The sequence below is a fragment of the Chelmon rostratus genome, chromosome 21 (genome assembly GCF_017976325.1).
Source record: "Chelmon rostratus isolate fCheRos1 chromosome 21, fCheRos1.pri, whole genome shotgun sequence".
In the NCBI taxonomy this organism is placed as follows: Eukaryota; Metazoa; Chordata; class Actinopteri; order Chaetodontiformes; family Chaetodontidae; genus Chelmon; species Chelmon rostratus.
The window spans coordinates 11,629,220-11,650,076 of record NC_055678.1 but is presented as its reverse complement, the minus strand read 5'-3'; the positions used below and the strand labels follow the sequence as shown (position 1 = coordinate 11,650,076).

The 20,857-nt window shown below is 39.4% G+C and overlaps 1 protein-coding gene across 1 annotated transcript in view; it reads right to left on the bottom strand.

Annotated features, from left to right (window-relative positions):
• The window catches only part of lrp2b (low density lipoprotein receptor-related protein 2b), a 42,368-nt gene extending 35,554 nt beyond the window's left edge, over positions 1-6,814 (bottom strand). Inside the window, exons 1-12 of the mRNA XM_041963381.1 lie at positions 6,748-6,814; positions 5,355-5,465; positions 5,027-5,149; positions 4,297-4,413; positions 4,008-4,118; positions 2,900-3,016; positions 2,477-2,593; positions 2,067-2,210; positions 1,707-1,823; positions 1,158-1,286; positions 677-846; positions 209-432 (exon numbers count right to left, since the gene is read on the bottom strand). Of these exons, the coding sequence (XP_041819315.1) occupies positions 209-432; positions 677-846; positions 1,158-1,286; positions 1,707-1,823; positions 2,067-2,210; positions 2,477-2,593; positions 2,900-3,016; positions 4,008-4,118; positions 4,297-4,413; positions 5,027-5,149; positions 5,355-5,465; positions 6,748-6,814 (1,547 nt within the window). The remainder of the gene's footprint in view (positions 1-208; positions 433-676; positions 847-1,157; positions 1,287-1,706; positions 1,824-2,066; positions 2,211-2,476; positions 2,594-2,899; positions 3,017-4,007; positions 4,119-4,296; positions 4,414-5,026; positions 5,150-5,354; positions 5,466-6,747) is intronic.
• Between the last annotated feature and the right edge of the window lie 14,043 nt (positions 6,815-20,857).

Genomic DNA, 20,857 nt, shown 5'->3' with positions numbered 1-20,857 from the left:
TAGTTCTTGAACAGGATTTTAATTAATAATTTGAACTCTTACTTTCTTGACCAAGCTTAAATTCTACTGAAAACAGGTAAATATGTGACAGAGCAGACTTAACCACATGCTTCAAGTTTCATTTAAAAGAGAAAAAAAAAAAATCAGACCACTGCTAGAACAGTAATGACACGTCTAAACACAGAAAGACTGCTGCATTTAATCTCACCCCACTGTAGGGTCCAGGGCGAGGCCATGAGGAGCTTGCAGGTTTTCAGCCACCAGTGTGACCCGATTGTCTCCATTCAAGTCACACATGTCGATGCGCTCCATCATGGCCTCTAAGACATAGAGTTTAGCGTTGACCCAGTCCACGGCGAGGTTCTGGACATCGTTGACTGCAGTAGTCAGAACCTCCGTAATGTCACCCCCATTGTATTTGCGAGAGTATACCTGGCAACAGAATGAAAGGATTTGGGATGAATGGGTTTTCCTTCGAAACTTAACTACTGCCTTAGTGCCCTTGAGAAAAGCATGTAAGCCACAGCTGCTCCAGTGCAGCTCCCCAGTGGCCAACAGAATTATCACTGCCGAGCAGATGCAGATAAGATACAGAAGTACCTTGGGTTTTGCAATCAGATAAAGAAACTATGAAGACAGTAAGGAGAAGTGTTATCAGACAATGATCCAGGCTGACCTTTTTGGTATATGAATCACTCCAGAAGACTGTCTCACTGTTCCAGTGGTTCGCCACCCCTACAGCAAAACCTTTGCCCTGGGACGGCACCAGAGTTCTGACAACGCGCCCGTGTATGTCAGCCATCATCACATCACCCCCGTTGGTAAAAATGAGCTGGGGAAGTCCATCTGGTGAAGAAATACTTGATTTCAGCAGTGGATTCATCTTAAAAAGTTAATCAGTGATCTTATATATCTGATATAATCATAAAAATATATTTCAGAAAACCATCTATGTCACTGTAAAGAAAAATGTTAACTTTTAGTAAAAGTTCTGTTGACATAGAATATTTTATCCAAATATCCCTTCTCATGAGCAGCACATCAGAGATCATATTTCTCCTCAACTATGTCATGTTGATCTTTGAAACATTCCACAGATTATCCAGCAGCAGATATATGTTGTAAAAAGCTAATGCATGGTGTGTAACACCCTGTACCTGACACATTGGCTTTGCAGATATGACCCTGCTCCAAGAAATATCCATCAGCACAGCTACAGTGGTGTGTCCCAGGACGATCTTCACAGAGCTGGTCGCAGATCCCCCAGATCTGACAGTCATCATAGTCTGGACAATGAAACAAGCAGACATTTTTTACCAGTAATTTGCAACCGGAGTGCCATGAAATTAGGTCAGTAATTTTAGATTTTCAAGGATGACTCATATTAAAAGATAAACATAAACAGCAAACAAGCTGCAGTTTACCATTAAAGGTCTGGGATACTTTGTAAACTGAAATAAAAACACATTACAGAGTATGATATCTTACAATGTATATCTATTAGCCTGGAAGTAATCTTCGACATCTTTGAAATTAACCACACCTTATTCTTACTAAGTGCTGTTTTGTTGCTTAACCTACACGTAGGTTCGAAGAAGTTTCCCCAAAGCTCTGTATTCAGTCAATATCTGAGAATACACTACTGTTGACAATAGCACAAATATAGCTTTGCTTCCACAAAGACAAACAAGATATATGGCACTCACCTACACAGGAACGGCTGTCATTGGCTACGGTAAAACCATCAGGGCAATAGCAAGTACCTCCCTGGGGAGACTGGTGGCAGAGGTACTCGCAGCTTAATGTGGAGCACCGAACCAGGCCTGTGAGTAAATATCACATAAATCAACATACTGGTCAAAGCTAGGTTAGTTTAAGGTATTTACTTTGGATCATCATCATCTACACGGCTTTGTCTGCTGGAGAATCATTATCAGTATTATGACAAGCTTTATAGCCATGATGACTGAATGTTGAGGCCATTAGTGATTGCCTGAGAAAAACCACCTGAAAAGGCCTAATCTTAAAACTAAGTATGTGTGAAGGCAGTGATGGAGATGACTTACTGCAGGTGTGCTGCGCTGTGGAGTTGGTCTCATCTGTTCCTCCAGGACAGTCTGGCTTGCCGTCACACACTTTGTCCACTGGTATACATAATGTGGAGCCAGGGCATCCCCACTCACCAGGGTAACAGTCCCGAGAGTTACTATCTAAAAACAACATGAGCACTTGTGTACAATATTTCTCTAACACAGTTTTTTTCACATATTATTTTTTAAGTAATGCAAAATTTATCCACTGCGACAAACAGTTGCCCCATGAAAATTAACCACTACTCACTACTACTTTAACCTAACCCCAAAATATATCCATTTTCAGACAAGTCTTTACATTTGTTAAATGTCCTTGGCTAAAAAGTTTTCCAAAATGAGTCATCTTATCACTCTGGTCCACCCATAAGGTCAAACTTTCTCACCACATCCTTTCTCATCACTGTAGTCCCCACAGTCGTTGTACTGGTCGCACACCCAGCGCTGAGGAATACAACGGCCACTGGAGCATGTGAACTCATTGCCGCTGCAGCTCTGGTACACTAAAGAACAGACAGAATACATATATTATAGTTACCACTAAATATTACATTTACATTCAAAATGGCATTTGTACGCTAGTGGGCATTAGTGATAACAGATGGGCACCATATTTGGCCACTGTAACTAAAAATATGGGCTTCTTAATTCAATTTTCCAATAATTTCAAAAGGAAATAAACAAATCAGCAAAAGAATCCATAAGAAATTAATCCATTTAATACTTATTTCAATTTAAGGTGACTTAGAGAAATTATGAAATTATGATACAGACAGTTTCGTGGTCATTACAGTCACTTTCATCCTCACCACAGCCCTGCTCGTCACTGCCGTCCCCGCAGTCGTCCAAGTGGTCACACACCACGGAAAGTATAACACAGAAGCCATTTGCACACTGGTACTCGTGGAGGGAACAATGCTGTATTGCTGGAAATAATAATAATAATAATAATAATAATAATAAAAGAATTTATTAAGAAGTCAACAACCTCCACCTAAACTAAAGGCAATCTAAAGTGAAGCAACAGTCAATTTTAACATCAGTTTCTGAATCATCAAAATCACGAGGAAGCTTAATTATAAAAGAACCAGAGGTACAAAGGTTGTGCTTTAGCTACAGTTGTTCTGTTATCGTAAAATGATTCATATCGAGGCTGCCCCTCATAGACATTGACGATTATGCCAGCTAGCTAACCATTCACTCAAGCTGCCGTCTAGCTAATGTTAGCTAGATAAGTTAAGTCAAATAAGCCAGAAGCCAAATTTTGTAAAAACCACGAAAATGGTTGGATAACTTTTGGAGACATATCCAGATTCTTGAACCACTCCCTGGATGGAAAAAATGTCAGTCTGCTTCTCAATAATGGTGTTTTTTTGTTTACTTGTTAACCCTTTCCGTTGTTATGATGTAGCTTAGCCGAACAAAGATGGCGCCCGAAGTGACATTCTCCCTCCTACGCTGTACAACACAAGAATACTCTTAATTTTGTAAAAATATAATGAAAAGTAAATGATGATGATGATGATTCTTGTTATTAATATTATTACTACTGCTACTACTACCATTGTTATTATTCCTTGGTCTGTGTTTGGCTGTGGTCCAAATATGTATTAGAACAACTTACCTCTGTTAATACCTATATTTCCATGGCACATGTTTGTTTGGTTGAATGTATGCAGTTTACTTTAAGTTAAAGTCCACCTGCTGTGTGCCAAGAAATTAAAGTTCAAGTACAGAAATCACTGCTCTACATCCTGCCATCTGTCACCATGAGCAACTATTTGCACAGGAAGCCAAACCAGTACATGGGGAAAATGTAATGTTGCCTCGATTACTTACTTTTCTGCATATTCTTAAGTAACTATCTGCAAAACTATCTGTGCGAACTAGGGTTTGCTCTGAGTCTGGTCTACTCACTGCAGTTGAATTCATCAGAGCCATCTCTGCAGTCCCATAGCCCATTGCAGTGCTGAGAATGTTTGTAACAGGCCCCATTCGCGCACGTCTTCTCAGTGCAATGTGGATAGACTGCAAAAAACACAAGCTTATTTTATTAATTCAAAGACTATCAATGTTCTGAGCAATAATGCAAATTGAAGTATCCATCTAAATCATCCAACTGGTAGAGATTATACAGATAAACAACAGTATAAAGCAAACTGACAGCATACACCAGTGCTGTGAATGTTGGATATCAAAGTCTTACCGCAGTCGTTCTCATCAGAGTTGTCCACGCAGTCCTTCACATGGTCACATCTGTATTCACTAGGGATGCACTGGCCCTCCTTGCAGGTGAACTGGTCTGGGCTGCAGGTCTGTCCAGCTAAACCAAGAGCATGTGTGTGGGTTTTGTTTCAAAATGCTATGTCGCATGGGAATTAGACTTTTGAATGTAAAATGACAACATACTTAATGAGCAGATTATGAACTTTAAGGACCTAAGATAAGGATCTCAGGACATTTTGTCATGCGTTCAATGATGCAATCATAGATCATTTTGTGTTTGTCTAGAATGCTGCTGAGCCATGAACATAAAAAAATTATCAAGAAATCACAGTAAAACATTGACATAAAAAGGCTAAACCTGCTCTCTGTTAAACTGCTAGGAGGACGCATCTCCTGAAGTTTGGGACAACTGTTTTCTAATCTCAACTCAAGTATGTTTTGTTGACATTAGAGAAAGTCAGATTGAGGCCTAAAGTATATTTACACATATTACAAGTTTAATTTGCACTTAATGCATTTTCCTAATGAATGAGCAGGCAGCCTTTCATCCTCTGTGATGTTCCTTAAGCTTCTGAGTGACATTTTTAGCCATTTTTCAGGACACATTGTATGACTATAAATCACAGCACCTCTTGTTTACAGACCACACAAGCCACATAGTTGCAGTCCCTCATTCTTAACAACAGCTCAGAAACAGTCCCTCTGCATACCACAGGCTCTTTGTTCATCTGAGCCATCGACGCAGTCTTCCTCCCCATCGCAGACAAGTTCTGAAGGGATGCATTGACCGCTTGTTACACATTTAAATTCCTGCAGGGTGCACGATGGAGATGCTGCCACAAAGAACAAAACAAACGAAGAGATTACATATAAATTATATTGCTTAGGGTCCCAAGATGGGGCTTGGTTTTATGCCTCAGCACATCAGATGTATGCAAGTTTGTGTGGCGAATTAATAAAATCACTGGAAATGCTGGGTTTTTATACTGGTGTTGCTCGATACTGTTTGTGTTTCCAGTGATTGGTCGTAATACTCACGACACTCCAGCTCATCTGAGTCATCCGTGCAGTCGTTTGTCCCATCGCACCTCCAATCGATGTCGATGCATTGTCCACTAGCGCACTGAAATTCTTCACTGCTACAACCTCCTGCAGAAAACACAGAAAGACGGACGGATAGATTCCAAACATCTGTCAACACTCCTTTTTTACAGTCATGATGTGGGCCTGACCTGCTTGGTTTCAGTTACAGAGGCCTTTTAGACATTTGATATTATTTAAAATACACTCAGTGATAAAAAAGGGAGTGTTGCACTGAGTCAAGATCAATAGTGTTGGTAATATTGAAGTGAAACATCAGGTGCTCTTCAAGGACAGGGCCAGTCATCAGGTTCAGCTTACTAATAATGGAAATCCTTGGTATTGGCTGGCGGTGTAAAATGAACCCAAGACACATGGATCATAAGATGCCAAAACATTTTATGGTTGATCAATGATTTAATAAAGGATATTTATATATATTTATAATGAGAGTGCCTCAGATTCCTTCAAGGCTGTCAAACAATACCATTGGCAACAATTAGTTAGTTGGACAGTCAGGTTTTTTATAGTTTTACAACACTATAGTTATAGCTGTACTTTTAAACGTCAGATGTCCATGTTGCTGATATGGACAGTTTTTTTTTTTCTTTTTACTGTTTCTCAACAAATGAGTTACCATGTTTATGACATCCGTAGCCACACCAGGTGCTACATTTGAACCTTAAAACATGTGATTCGGCCATTAAAACCATCTATGAAAAGTCCATCTTGTGACCTTAAAGTATACAGTCCATCCTTTGAAATACATAATTGATGTCTGAATCAGCACAGAGATGTGTACTTTGCATCGCTTGTGCATTCAAAACTTTTCAGCAATTTCATGTTGAATGAAGCACAATAGCCCCACAAAAAGTCTTTTTTTTTTTTTTTTACAAGATATTGTAAATGTCTAATTACTGGAAACATTGCAGGAATAATATCATATTATTTTGATTTTAAATTTTTATCTTTTATTCTTTGCATAATATTTTAACATCACATGCAGGCGCACCTTGATTGATTGAAATTTAATGTTTTCAGTTTTAATGATTTCAAAACACCTAAAATTGTTGATAATCACATTGTCTTTACTGATGTGATAATTTATTTAAAATGTGTGTTGAACTACACAAATCTCATGTAAACATGAATCTCTGAGCATTTTTGTGCATCTCGAAAACTACAGTAATTGGGAAAGATGAAACACCTTGAAAGTCAATATTCCGGTGAAAACAGCACCGTGATGATGATGCAAAAATACCAAAGGTGTTTCATGTATTCAGTCCTCCTTATTCCTCTCTCATGACTTAGTTTTGACGTATTGGTGACTGAATCCAGAGCACACACATACCTTGAGCAAGTTGAACTCCTTGGGTCAGCAGCAGAAGAGACAGAAGATGCAGACCGTTAAGGCCCATAATGAAGTTCTCCTGTTAGTTTGACGAAGCGTGTACACTCATGCTAAATCTCACTCCCAAATGAGCCTGGGGAAGATATGCCTTCAGAATTGAGAATTGAGGTGTATAGCCCAGACCAACTGGCAGACCAATAACATGGACATGGAGTGAGACAGCTTTTTATGGGAAGCTCCTTTGCATAAACTTCATCTAAGATTAACTTTTACCTTTTGGCATGTTGTCTACATCAGCAAGAAAAATTAACAACTCATTTTTGTGTAACACTGAAGCAGGAAGTTAACACTGTCTACTGCTGAAACCAGGGTTAATAAAGACTTTATAGTTCCTGAACATAGATTAGATAGATTTTTTTTTTATTTCCACACACTTTTACAAAACACAAGACAGTACAAATAAAATGCAATAAAACGACTGCAGCTGGGAGTTTATTTTCAGGTCTAATCCAAATGTGATCATGAGTGTTTTTTCACCAGCTTTTCATCAGTTCTTTATATTCTATGAAGGACTGTGCAATTAATTATAAAATAAAATAAAATATTTTATTCTTGAAGGTGTACGTATACAGACAGGAACTGCAAAAATGTGTAATGATGGGTGTGTGGATGTGTCACCTGTTTCAATGAATTGCATTTAATATCAGTGGTATTGGGTTGTTTTGTACAGCCAGAGCTTTTAAACTGTTATGTATCATTTGATTTTGGATTTTATATATATTATATTTTACATATGTGACGTTGACACTCAAGTATCACAATTAGTTTAATGCAGAAACGTGATGTTTGAATAAATCTGTGAATTTCATATCACATCCTCATTTGAGCAGAGCAATAAAAAGTAATCGTTAACCAGCATATGTGTGTGGCGTGCTAATATCAAATCACTGACACATTATGGACACATTATATTCACAGTTATAAAACTTGGCAGCTTCTCCCGGCTTCTTTATTGCATTTTATAGCGTGTGATCTTGTAATTAAATGTGCTTAGATGGCTTATAGCACAAAGGACTATTGCTTTGTAGTGAGAGGTGATTATCTACCAGTGGTGGAAGTAACTAAATACATTTCAAGTAATGTATTTAAGTAAAAGTTTTGAGCTGCTTGTACATTACACAAGCATTTCCATTTTACTTCATACTTCTACTCCACTACATCTTGGAAGCAGATATTGTACTTTTTACTCGACTCCATTTGTTCAACAGCTTTGGTTACAAGTTACTTTGCAGTTTCAGAGATATTTTTGATGATTGAAAAATTAAAATAAACTACGAATTATGATAAATTATTTTGAGGTGTGACTGATCCCATCTAATATCGGCATCAGTGCTGATTATGACAGAATTCGCTCATCTGATATCGAGCTGATGTCACCGATCCACCAATCCTGAAACCATATCTACTGAGAGTTGACCGGGGTTTTTTGATGGTGCAGATATTTTATTCCGTAGTTCTTCCACTTTTATCTAAAATATTCACTTTGAAGGATTTGTCAGTTGTCTGTTTGAAATTCTCCTACTGCTTTTGAACTCACATATAGAATCTACTTCCTGTGTGCTTGTTTCTCAAAACATTAAAGGGGCTGCCATTGCAATTTGAACTCTTACACCTGTTTGTACATGAAGCCTACTGAACCTATATTTACAGTTCCAATAATCTGCTTTGGAATATATTTAAATTTCATGCTTTTTGTATATTTTTTGTTCCTTTAGCCAGAAGCGTTGTGTATTTTAGCCTTTTCAGCCTCATATAACCTCACACATAATACAGATACTAGTACTCTTACTACTAATAATAATGATATGCATGTAATGATGTATTAATATCGATGTCAGTATCATTAGCAGTAGATATCCAAACTCAGGTTCTGTCTTGGAATCAGATTGGAACTGAATAAAAAGCAGATCGCTGCATCTCTAATATTGCTGTAGTTTAAACTACCAAGAAGGATATAATGTAATTAATATTAGCTCCATCTTCAACAGCTACAACGATAAAGTTATGAATACCAGTATCAATGCATCACTAATTACTTTCCACGAATATGATATGCATTTTTCTGAAATGGGTCATTCTGCATAATGAACACTTTCACTTTTGGTATTTCAAGTATATTTTTTGAGGCTGCTTTTACTTAAACAGGAGTTTGAATACAGGACGTTCACTTGTAACAAAGCATTGCTACAGTGTTGCATTCCAATTTTAGCCAAGTAAAAGATCTGAGTACTTTATTCACCACTGACATCGAATATAGTGGCAAATGGTGCAAAAAGGCCTTTCAGTCTACTAACACTAAACACTAACACACTTGAACCATCTGCTCCGGGAAGAGGTGCATCAGCAATTCAGGAAGTCAGAAGTTAACTTCCCAGAACACACACACTCTGCTCCATGTGTTTCCAGTCACTGAAGCTTAAAACCATGTGTTCTTCTGACTGAAACACCTGCTGTGCATCACTGTTTCTCTGTTGTTACATGTACATTGTTACAATGCTTTTAAGACAGATACACACTCGTGGTTTGCTCTCACATCAAAGTTCTTTTGGTACGATGTTGTTTTTGTAACACTGTTGATCTACAATGATATAAAAGGATATACTTGTTCTTGAGATAATGGTAATAATAATGGTCTTCATCACTCACGCAACTGTTGTGAAAGAGCATTAATAAAACTTTAGCTTCTTCTGCTTGCAGTGCCACTGACGATAATACTTCACACGATCTTTACTGTTTCGTAACGGTCAGCTAAACCTTGTAAGAGATTTAAAACACAAAACAGAAGCAGCAAACTGACCTGTTTTCTCTGTTGTTTTCCTCCATGACAGAGTCCAAGAAAAATCAGAAGAAGTGGAGGTTTAAAATCAATTCAATATCATATGATATGAGTGACAAAGCAAAACTAATACAATAAGTGGGAGAATATTTCTAAACATTGTTATTTTATTTTATTCTGGATAAATAACGGCTCGGTGTCAACCTGACATGAAATATACTCTGTTACTGTTCACAAAACAGAACATCAAACAATTTCAGTGCAGTAAACATTTTGTCCAAATCATAGGGAAATATGTGGATGCACGACCGTGCCCTAATTTGGAGGAATTATTCACAGATCAAAAGAAACTCGTCTCATTCACAAAAATAGAGTTAAACATACAACTGCAACTCATCATAAACCTAAAACATTTTACTGACAAAATGATTTAGTCAAAATTCACAGACTAGTGAGACATTTACTGGGTGAGAGAATGATACCGAACAACCTCATCTTTGAGTTTCAGCCCGATCAGAGATTCAATTTCTGCTGCAATGATCTTAAACAATCAGACGTTGTGAAGTAAGTAATATTGTAATTCATTTAAAGTAAAAAGAAAATTTGAAAAGAAATACAGTGCATCTCATATGCCAAACCTTGTTGAGGAAAAGTCAAGGAAAGACAGAAATGTTGTATGACAGCATGTACCTGGTCAGAATAAAGTTCGTACAATGCAGGTCACAGCGATGAAAGGACATTCATGCCCTACAGTACAGTAATATTTATCAATGCTTCTGTTGAGACAAAATAATGAGGTATTAATGGTCTAAAATTACTTTGGGGGAAAAATTATTCTGAGCTGTTTCAAATGAAACCTCAACAAGTTTTTGATCTGGGTGAATGTCACTGTTGGATAAATCTTTGTGGCTCCTCAGTAATTGAAGCGTCTTCCGTTGTCGTGCACGTAGTTAGGGTTGGACTGGCCTTGTCTCAAAGCATATGGGTTGATCTGAGGTCGCCTCTGGGCGTAGGGGTTGTTCTGTGGTCGAGATTGAGCATAAGGGGCCATGTTGTCTTGGTCTTCATACTGCCGCTACAATGAAAAGAGTTTCTTCATGAGAGAATTCCAAACAAGCAAGTACGCATATTCCTGATTTTCTCCCTGCTGAATATTTTCATTGTTTTATGATTCAGCATTGTACTTATACTTCTTTAATTTACATTCACTACCGTCATACATACATCATCATCACCCACGTCATGCACAGACACACACAGAGGCAGACTCACCCAGTTCCTCCCCACAGGGACCAGGTTCTGCCTGCTGTAGCTTGGAGTCATCTCCAGGCTGGTTCTGTCCAAGCTGCTGGTGGTTGTGGCCCGTGGGATTCTAAGCACCCCAGCATTGGCAAAGGTGGCAGCTGACCCATTAACCTGGCTGTTGCTGCTGTTGACCAGTGGTGCCTTAGCAGGAGAGCGGCTGAAGTGAGCCTCCTCGGTGTCTCTATTTTTGTTCTTCTTGGAGCTCTTCTTTGGGAATCTGAGAAGATAAAACAAAAAATATACATTACTGTCTCCTGTATCTGTATTGCTGTATTATAGTTTATTTAGTACATTGTAAACTCATTTTTCTTTGATATTTCTTCTTTGATATTTGCAAAATGTGTTTGGCAGGTTGAAAACAGCAGGCTGTCCTTACTTAAAGATTAGCGTGTAGCATGAATGAGAGAGAGACGTGGCAAAGACGTGGCAGAGGCAATAATGAATGGTTGGAAGTGGGTGAATGAGTAGACGAGAAACTTACTTGAGTGCCACTACAGGCAGAAGAATGGATGTGATGAGCAGCAGTCCCCCGAACACAGAGCCGACGATAACCAGAGCCAGCTGCCAGGCTAACAAAACACAGTGACAAGGACATCAAGAACAAGACGATGAGATTGACAGGACATTAAAAAACAAAACCCATAAAGTGTGTCACAATGAAGTCACAGCAATTATGAACTCTGTCAATTTTATACATCAAATTAAAAAGCCTTTTGTGGCTCCAGATAGAGACTCGCTATAGAGATTTGCCTCAAATGATGTCCCTTGAGTCAGCATTTCAAAATAGAAGACTTTCAAGCCTGGAAATCATGAAACCATTATCTGAGCTCAAAAACATACAGCAGACATAGATATAACATAATTATATGAAGTACTGAAGACCGCTGCAGCCCAGGGGCCTCTAGTTCCACTTCATCATACTGACAAGCCTAAATCAAATTTTAAGTGGTATATTAAAGCATATTTTATGAATGCAAACAAACAAAAAACAACATTGTCTGTCTAATGTGAAACATTTCAGTAGGATTTTTCCCCTAGATCACAGTATATCACATCTGTGTTGTCAACAATTTTACATCACTGTAACAAACACTGATACTTTTTGTTTTTTTTAAAGGATAGACATTTTTTGCTGCTGTATACTCACATTCATTGCAGTTGAAACCAGAATAACCAAAGGGACAACTGAAAGACAAGAAGATTCATTTTACAGTTTTATTTATACCCAAGCTCTCACAACAACACAGGTCATATTTACCGTGGCTCTCAGTTTTCCCCTCCTCACTGTGATTTTCATGAAATTCTGTTGAAATATAATTCAGTGGACAATGTGATAGATACTAACTGTTACTTTTTCAGAGCACGCTTTGACGTTTCAGCACTTACTCAATGCATGAGGTGATGTTTGCAGGTTTCTGGCCACTGGGACAAGCTGCAAAACAAAGAGAGGTTGAAGTAGTCTGCAGTTTAGATGAGGGAAAATATTATATAACACACACACACACACACACAAACACACACTAAATGCTCTTACCGATGCATATTCTGTCAGTTTGGGGAACCTGAATATAGTTTCCGGTGCAGTTACAGAAATAAGATCCATCTTCTGGAAAGCAAGCTGTACTTATTTCATCACAGGGTTTCCTGTCACACAAGTTTTCACCTTTAAATGAAAGAAACAAAAGAAGATGCTCTCAGTACTCAAATAAGTGCAGTGCTACAAAATATGCAACACACAACACGAAAAAATAAGGACATGATATGAGCTGTGGACTGAAATGTACAGTATGCTGATAGCAGTTGAGAAGCACCATTATCAATCAGAGATTATTACTCATTGGCTGAGTGACACTTCACTCTATGAAGATCACTACATGTGCAGTGACAGGGACCAAAGTTTTAGATGCTTGGGCCATTGTCACCTTACATAACAGTCTATCTGATGAGAGGACTGGCACTAAAATATAGAGATAAAGTCTGCAAGCCAGTGATTTTGTAACTTTTATCTGATAGTTGTCTAATAATTACATCTTCAAAGGCCAAGTTCTCATTGGGAAGTTTGTGTCCATTAAGAATCAACAGCATGAAACCTTCACTGACTTCAGCTGTAAACAGAAAAAACAGCTACATTTAGATTTAGATTTATTTCTACATTTCCTAAACAGGCTTTGTGAAAATGCAGCTGTCTGCAATTTATTCAGGTAACAGCAGAAGAATTACAGCACAGAAAAACACTGAACGTCACCACGCTGCTGTTGGTTAATGCATTAGCAGGCACATTGAACCACACTAACAGAAACACCAAGAAGGTTTTGATGCCAATCCTCTCGTCATGTATTCTTAGAAAACCTTTTTTAATCACAGAAAGTGAAATGATCACCGGACCAAAACCCCTCAAAGTGAGTGCAGATCTCCAAAAAACAAAGCAACAGATAGTTCTGCGTTTCACAGCCCGAATAGTGACATCTACAACCAAAAAAATGATCGAAAGGACAAAATAAGGCCAAAACATTTGAACAGGATACTTTTTACAACTTATTCTTCTATATTTGACAGATGATGTTCTACCTGAGAATGAATCTAAATTTTGTTTGAATATTGCTAATGATCAATAAACTTACTTGAGAAAGATCCCCCTGACAGTAGAGGCACATCAGGAGGGGGATTTTTCAACACGTCGCCAACGTCTGCTGTTGTGATGTCAGAACTTCTGCTGAAGATGATCTCTACAGTTGCACTGACTGGATTTTTTGACCTTAACTGACGATTGTTGTTTGTGCCATTCCTATATAAACAAAAATCACACTTTGCATTCTGCAGTTTTTATGTACAACATCCTGTAAGTGTACTGTAGGAAGTGTGGTTGTAGATAGAGATGGTGAGATGGGAAACACCAGTGTCAGTCTGGACTTACTGTAGTTCCAGGACTGTAGATCCAGAGTAGCCAGAAGAATTTCTGAAAATTTCATCCAGCTGTGTTTTGGGGGAAAAAATACCTTAGGACACAATCTGACTTAAAAAGCAAATCCCCTTTAGCTCAAGTTTCTCCTTGAGAACATTTTGCTAATATTGTGCAGCAAAACAGATTATTCATTATGACACATATCAGCTTTAATACCTAAGTGGTGATGTGAGTTAGATGGACAATTGCTGTTGACGTCTTCAAATGACAACAAGGGATGAGTTATTTAACATTTCTTAATTGCTACATGATAGAGCTGGCATATCATCTTTGCTGTTAACAGATATTCCTTAACAGTCCCAGTTAGCTGCTGGTTTGAGGATCGACTGAAAAAGTTTAATGTGTGCAGAGCATGGATAAATATATGGATCAGTCCCAGCCGAGCAGATGAGGGATATCAAACATTACATTACAACATTAAACATACAAGCAATGGGTGCACATTACCTGCTTTTACTCCAAGCCAGCCATTGACAAAAATGCCACATATAAAGAGGAGAGAACTGATTGCTTACCGCATCCACAATTTCTTGTGAGGCAGCTTGAAATTCTTCTGACTTCTTGTCATTCATGCCTGCACTGTATGTTATGCTAGGCAGGAGCAGCTCTCCTGGGAAAACTTTGGCTAAAATAAGAAAATATCATCTTAAGAAAGTTGTATCTGGCTTCCAGTCATAATCATTTATTTCAACCAATAGTTCAACAGTTTGGGAAATATGCTTGTTTGATTTCTTGCCGCGAGTTAGATGAGAAGACTGATCCTACTGTCACAGCCTTTATGTCCAATAAATATAAAGCAACAGCTGCCAGCCGGTCAGCATAAAGACTGGAAACAGCTCATCTGAAATCCTCCAACCCCAACTACACTACTTGCTCTGACACTTTGTCTTTACGTTAAACTAAGCTCACTGTCTCCCAGCTCCAGCTTCATATTTACCAGAAAATATGACAGTCTTAGAGAGTATTTCCCAAAATGTTAAACTCTGGCTGTAATTATTTTAAAGGTGATAATTTGACTGACCTGGTATAGGGAGGATAAGAACTACTGTTCATTCAGTAACTTTCTTATGGAGTAACAACTTAGATGGTGCTGGTTTGCGAACAAGTACAGGTACTTACCACGCTCACAACTTTTGCTGACATCACTGTAGAAATCACCAGGCAAGCACAAGCATACGAAGGTTAATTGAGCACGAGGCTCACAGGTGCTCCCACTGCCACACGGGTTTGATCCACAAGGGTCTTTCAAATTAAAAGAAAAAAAAAACACACAATAATAGAGGTATTTAGGTATTTATATTTTTTAGGAGGTGACATTGAAGAAGATGGATCAACTGAACTGCTACCTGCTGTTGCTGTAGGTGTCACTGGACTGGATGAATTATTCGTGCTGTCATTCGTTGTTGCAGGAGGTGATGTTGGAGTGGATGAATCATTCGTGCTGTCATTCGTTGTTGTAGGAGGTGATGTTGGAGTGGGTGAATGATTCGGGCTGTCATCCGTTGTTGTAGGAGGTGATGTTGGAGTGGGTGAATGATTCGGGCTGTCATCCGTTGTTGTAGGAGGTGATGTTGGAGTGGGTGAATGATTCGGGCTGTCATCCGTTGTTGTAGGAGGTGATGTTGGAGTGGGTGAATGATTCGGGCTGTCATCCGTTGTTGTAGGAGGTGATGTTGGAGTGGGTGAATGATTCGGGCTGTCATCCGTTGTTGTAGGAGGTGATGTTGGAGTGGGTGAATGATTCGGGCTGTCATCCGTTGTTGTAGGAGGTGATGTTGGAGTGGATGAATGATTCGGGCTGTCATCCGTTGTTGTAGGAGGTGATGTTGGAGTGGGTGAATGATTCGGGCTGTCATCCGTTGTTGTAGGAGGTGATGTTGGAGTGGGTGAATGATTCGGGCTGTCATCCGTTGTTGTAGGAGGTGATGTTGGAGTGGGTGAATGATTCGGGCTGTCATCCGTTGTTGTAGGAGGTGATGTTGGAGTGGATGAATGATTCGGGCTGTCATCCGTTGTTGTAGGAGGTGATGTTGGAGTGGGTGAATGATTCGGGCTGTCATCCGTTGTTGTAGGAGGTGATGTTGGAGTGGGTGAATGATTCGGGCTGTCATCCGTTGTTGTAGGAGGTGATGTTGGAGTGGATGAATGATTCGGGCTGTCATCCGTTGTTGTAGGAGGTGATGTTGGAGTGGATGAATGATTCGGGTTGTCATTCGTTGTTGTAGGAGGTGATGTTGGAGTGGATGAATGATTCGGGCTGTCATCTGTTGTTGTAGGAGGTGATGTTGGAGTGGGTGAATGATTCGGGCTGTCATCTGTTGTTGTAGGAGGTGATGTTGGAGTGGGTGAATGATTCGGGTTGTCATTCGTTGTTGTAGGAGGTGATGTTGGAGTGGATGAATGATTCGGGTTGTCATTCGTTGTTGTAGGAGGTGATGTTGGAGTGGGTGAATGATTCGGGTTGTCATTCGTTGTTGTAGGAGGTGATGTTGGAGTGGGTGAATGAGTCGGGCTGTCATCCGTTGTTGTAGGAGGTGATGTTGGAGTGGATGAATGATTCACATCTGTTCCACTTTCTTCAGCAGGTGATATTCGGGCTGCACAGCCTGAGACTGTTGTGGTTGAAGCAGCACAATGCAGCAGTTAGTAAATGATAACCTGACGGTAACCAAAGTGTTGAGCTACATTTACAACTTTGAAATGCAAACAAACTTACAAAATGGTGGAGTTTCAGCAGAATTGGCAAGATTTTCCATAAGATAGCATGGGTTACAGGAGGAAAAGAGAATGATCTATCAGTTGTACAAGAAATAATAATAAATAAATAACAAATGAGAGAGTTATTGTTTTCCAAATTCAACCTGTTTGATTCTAAAACTGCAGCCTTATCACCATCACATTCATGACAACAGGCCAATGCCAGTCAGCATATCATGATGATACGCTGTGACAGAAATATGCAGTTTACTGATACAGTAGCGTGAATTATGGGTTTATAGGCAGTGCCTTTTTTTTACCTGAAGATAAAGAAGGCCTAATCATTGATATGAGAATTGCAGCTGAAACAGTCATTGATGAACTAGGTGTGGCCCTGCCACATTCACATCCACATCCTGAAAGCGTAGTCAACTCTAAATTACACCCAGATTCAGGAGAAAAGATTTTTCCTGAGCAATTTTTCACATTTATGCTGAGGATGTAAAACGCCTTCATTAAAATAAATGAATAAATCAATACACATTGTTCAATGTATTTTCTGTCTGCGAATTGAATATGAAACAAGGGCCAAATAGGGTCTTCCACACTCATCGGTTCGCATGTTCACAAACTAAGGTGGGTTGTGCATCTGGCTGACTCAAAGCTCATTTAGGTTTAGGTTTCAGACGTGTAAAGCATTAACCAGAGTGGGCAATCTAAGGGGAACAAAGGAACTTTCTTTCCTGGAACAGACTTCCAAAGGAGGGTGGGGTACGCCAGGGTCATAAGGTAAAGTCAGATTGTTTGCATCCACACGGTAGCCAAATATTTACATTCATTTGTTTGTGCACCAAACCAATCCTGAGGTAAACATAAATAGAGTTATTCAGCCAAGCAATTGAAGCAATTATGCAGTGTATAACTGCTGATTTCTATCTAGCTGGACACCTGGACTTTAAATGTGACAAAACTGAGTTCCAACACATTCAGTATCAAAACATATGAGAATTGGCACACTGGTAATTAAAGGACAGTTATGCCCAGGTTTCATCTTGAACAGCAGCAGAAAAACGCTTTGGGAACTGACTCCAGTTACTGTGACATAGAGGAAGAGAGATAATGATGGTACCAAACACAGGTTTATGATAGCAGCCCTCAGTCTTACATTACTGGTAGCTTTCCATGACCCACCTCCATGGTGTCATTGGATCAAGGATTAATAAAACATGTAATTCCATAAAGAAAGTACCTTTCTCTAAGACAACTATTTAATAAAAGCCTATTTAAACATCAGCTGAGATGAAAATATGTCTGCTTTGGGTCGCTACATGATCAATATCAATATACTGAATTTAAATCAAAAGGCAGGAATATTTATATTGATTATAAAATTAACCTCATAACTGAACTTGTAAACATCTGGGGTTTCCATTTATCAGAGTTTATAAAATATAGCTTTAAAATCGTTTTTTTATTTATTTATTTATTTTACATTTTTAGGATTTAAAGTTAGCATAAAAATCAGCAGACTTACCAAGACAGGCTGCAACCAGCCAAAGGACAAAGAGGAGTCTGAATTCTCGAGCCATTGGAAAAGAACTTAAGGACAAAACTTCAGCATAAGAAAAAAAGCCAGTAAAGGTAATGAGTAGATGTGGCTTTAGCGCCTTAAAACCTTGGATGATGAGGGCTCAGGTGTCCTCCACTGGCAGTTTTAATTGTTAACCACTCCTCCGAGGGCGGCACTGTGTGCTAAAGTACATCGACCACCCAGAAAAGATAACTCGCGGCCCAACTTTCCATGTGTCCATGCCTTCTATCTGTTCGTCCTCCATAGACCTGTCTGTCCTCTTTTTGTTTCTGTTAATGTCCAGAAAGTGTGCCACAAATCTGAGAGCTTTATAAAAGGCCAGTCCAGACTGAGACAGGGATAACTCCAGTAATCATAAACACATCCTCAGTCAAATCTCAAGACAATCCAAAGAAAAGAAGCAATGGTGTTTGTAAGACAAGTGATCTTTAGGAAGTGATGTCTGAAATTATCTCAGCAACCACTTACTGAATCATCACCAGAGAATGTCACATTGATCAAACTATATCCTCATTGCATTTATTGGGTTTGTTTGTTTTTGGAGGCCAACCTGAAAGTCAAACGTGACATTTTTTGCTGGCTGGGCACTTGATGACTCTTTGTACCAGACAATGTTAATAATCAATATACTTATCACACAGATTAATAAATGATGAAGATTTCTGTTGTCTTTCTTTAGTTGCCTTTTTGCTCATGAGTGCATAAAAGCCAGCAAAATGTCTGGTCTTTGAAATTCTGTACCTGAGCTGGGCTCATATTAGATCTTTTCCTTTAAGGCAGATCACATTTCACATTGTCACTGATGAATCAGAACGGTTCATGAAAGCTCAGTGGGTCTAAAATGAAATTATCTCAGGGACTAAGGAGTTAGTGATAAGAATAATCATGTTCTGGATTCGTAATGTGCCTTTCAGCGCACATGAAAAGCAAATGTCTGCTCAAGTCAAGACGGTCTTGAAATAAAACAGTTCATGATATAAGGTAGAATCTCTAAAATGGGGGAGTTTACTGGCAGAAGTTCTTATCATTGTGCAACATCAGACACATTGCTCTGGCAGTCAGGTCAAGTACGTGTTTCCTGGTTGAACTTATCTCTTATATCTTCTGTGTAAAACAGAACTGGAAGATTTTTACAACACGAACAAAAAACAAAAATACTTCCACAGTATAATGGCAAACAATGTATGTTTAATTGCTTCAGTATGCAACACTGTTGGTCATCAATAATGACAACGTTCAACTACTTTCTAGAATAAACAACACGATTTCTTATGTCCATCCCAGCTTCAGACTTCATAAGTTACTTATTGTGGCTGTAAAGAACAGAAAGGACAAAGATTGCACTCTTTTCAAGTCATTTAATGAATTTATGGCAGTTTCACCAATCTCCATTAAACCACAGGACAACTTGTACAAATATGATTTTTACTTAACTGAATTAAACTAGGGGAACAATAAAGGATAATATATGACCTAATATGACGTCATTAGATGTGTGATAATGTGAATCTTGTTGTAAACAGTTAAACAGCCGAAAAAGTCAGAGGTAGACAATATCTAAGTATGTCTTAACCCTTCACTGTAAGAATTTAAGGTGAAGGTTTAAGGTCCCAACACATGCCCCAAAACAATCATTTTAGATATTGTTTCCAGTGATGCAGGTATTGGGGCAGTTTTTTTCCCAGCAAAGGGGGGGGGGGCAGAAACATGTAATAGCATATGTTAGTAAGGCCTTTACCAAGCAGGAGAGGAAGTGAGCAACAAAGAAATAGCTATTGGGTGTGGTCACATTTACAAAACATTTAAAAAACTACTTGTTGGGTAAGGAATTTGTTTTGCGAACAGATCATAACTCTTTGAAATGGCTAGATAATTTCCAAGTCCTTGAGGGACAATTGGCCAGGTAATTGGAGCAGTTAGCCAGTTTCCAATATAAAATTCCCCCGACGTTAGATGTCTCCCCCAGAGAACGGTCCTCAACATCATGGACAGGTGGGGGCAAGATGTGGGTCCCTTGACGAGCAGACTCATTGGCTGGCTGGTTGGGGTGTTGCTGGTGAAAGTCGGCCACAAGATTGAGGTCCACAATATGGTGAGCAGGAACCCAAGACCTCTCTTCAGGACCGTAACCCTCCCAGTCCACAAGGTATTGGAGACCTCTACCCCGTCGATGAGAGTGGATCAAGCGATGCACTGCATATACCGTGCCGCCATCGACCACTTGTGGAGGGGGAGGTGGTGGTGCTGCAGGGACCAAGGGACTGTTGTGGACTGGCTTAACTTTGGACACATGGAAGGTAGGGTGAACTCTCATGGAGCGTGGGAGCTTCAACCGGACTGCCACTGGGTTGATGACTTTCTGGATGGTGAAAGGACCAATGAACTTGTGGTGCGGTTGATAGCTGTATGCACACTGTAATGGAGAGAGGCCGGTGGTAGAACAGACGAGGGAGTTGTGAGCATATTCAACCCATAAAAGTTGTGATGACCAACAGAAGGGGTTCTGGGAGGCCATGCACCGCAGGGCTGTTTCCAGTTCTTGATTCATGCGTTTGGTTTGTCCATTGGTCTGGGTGGAAACCAGAGGACAGACTGGCGGTGGCACCCAGCAAACTGCAGAACTCCCTCCAGAACACCGAAGAAAAATGGGGACCACAGTCCCACACTACATCAACTGGGAGACCATGTAGGCGGAATACATGGAGCAGCACTAATTGAG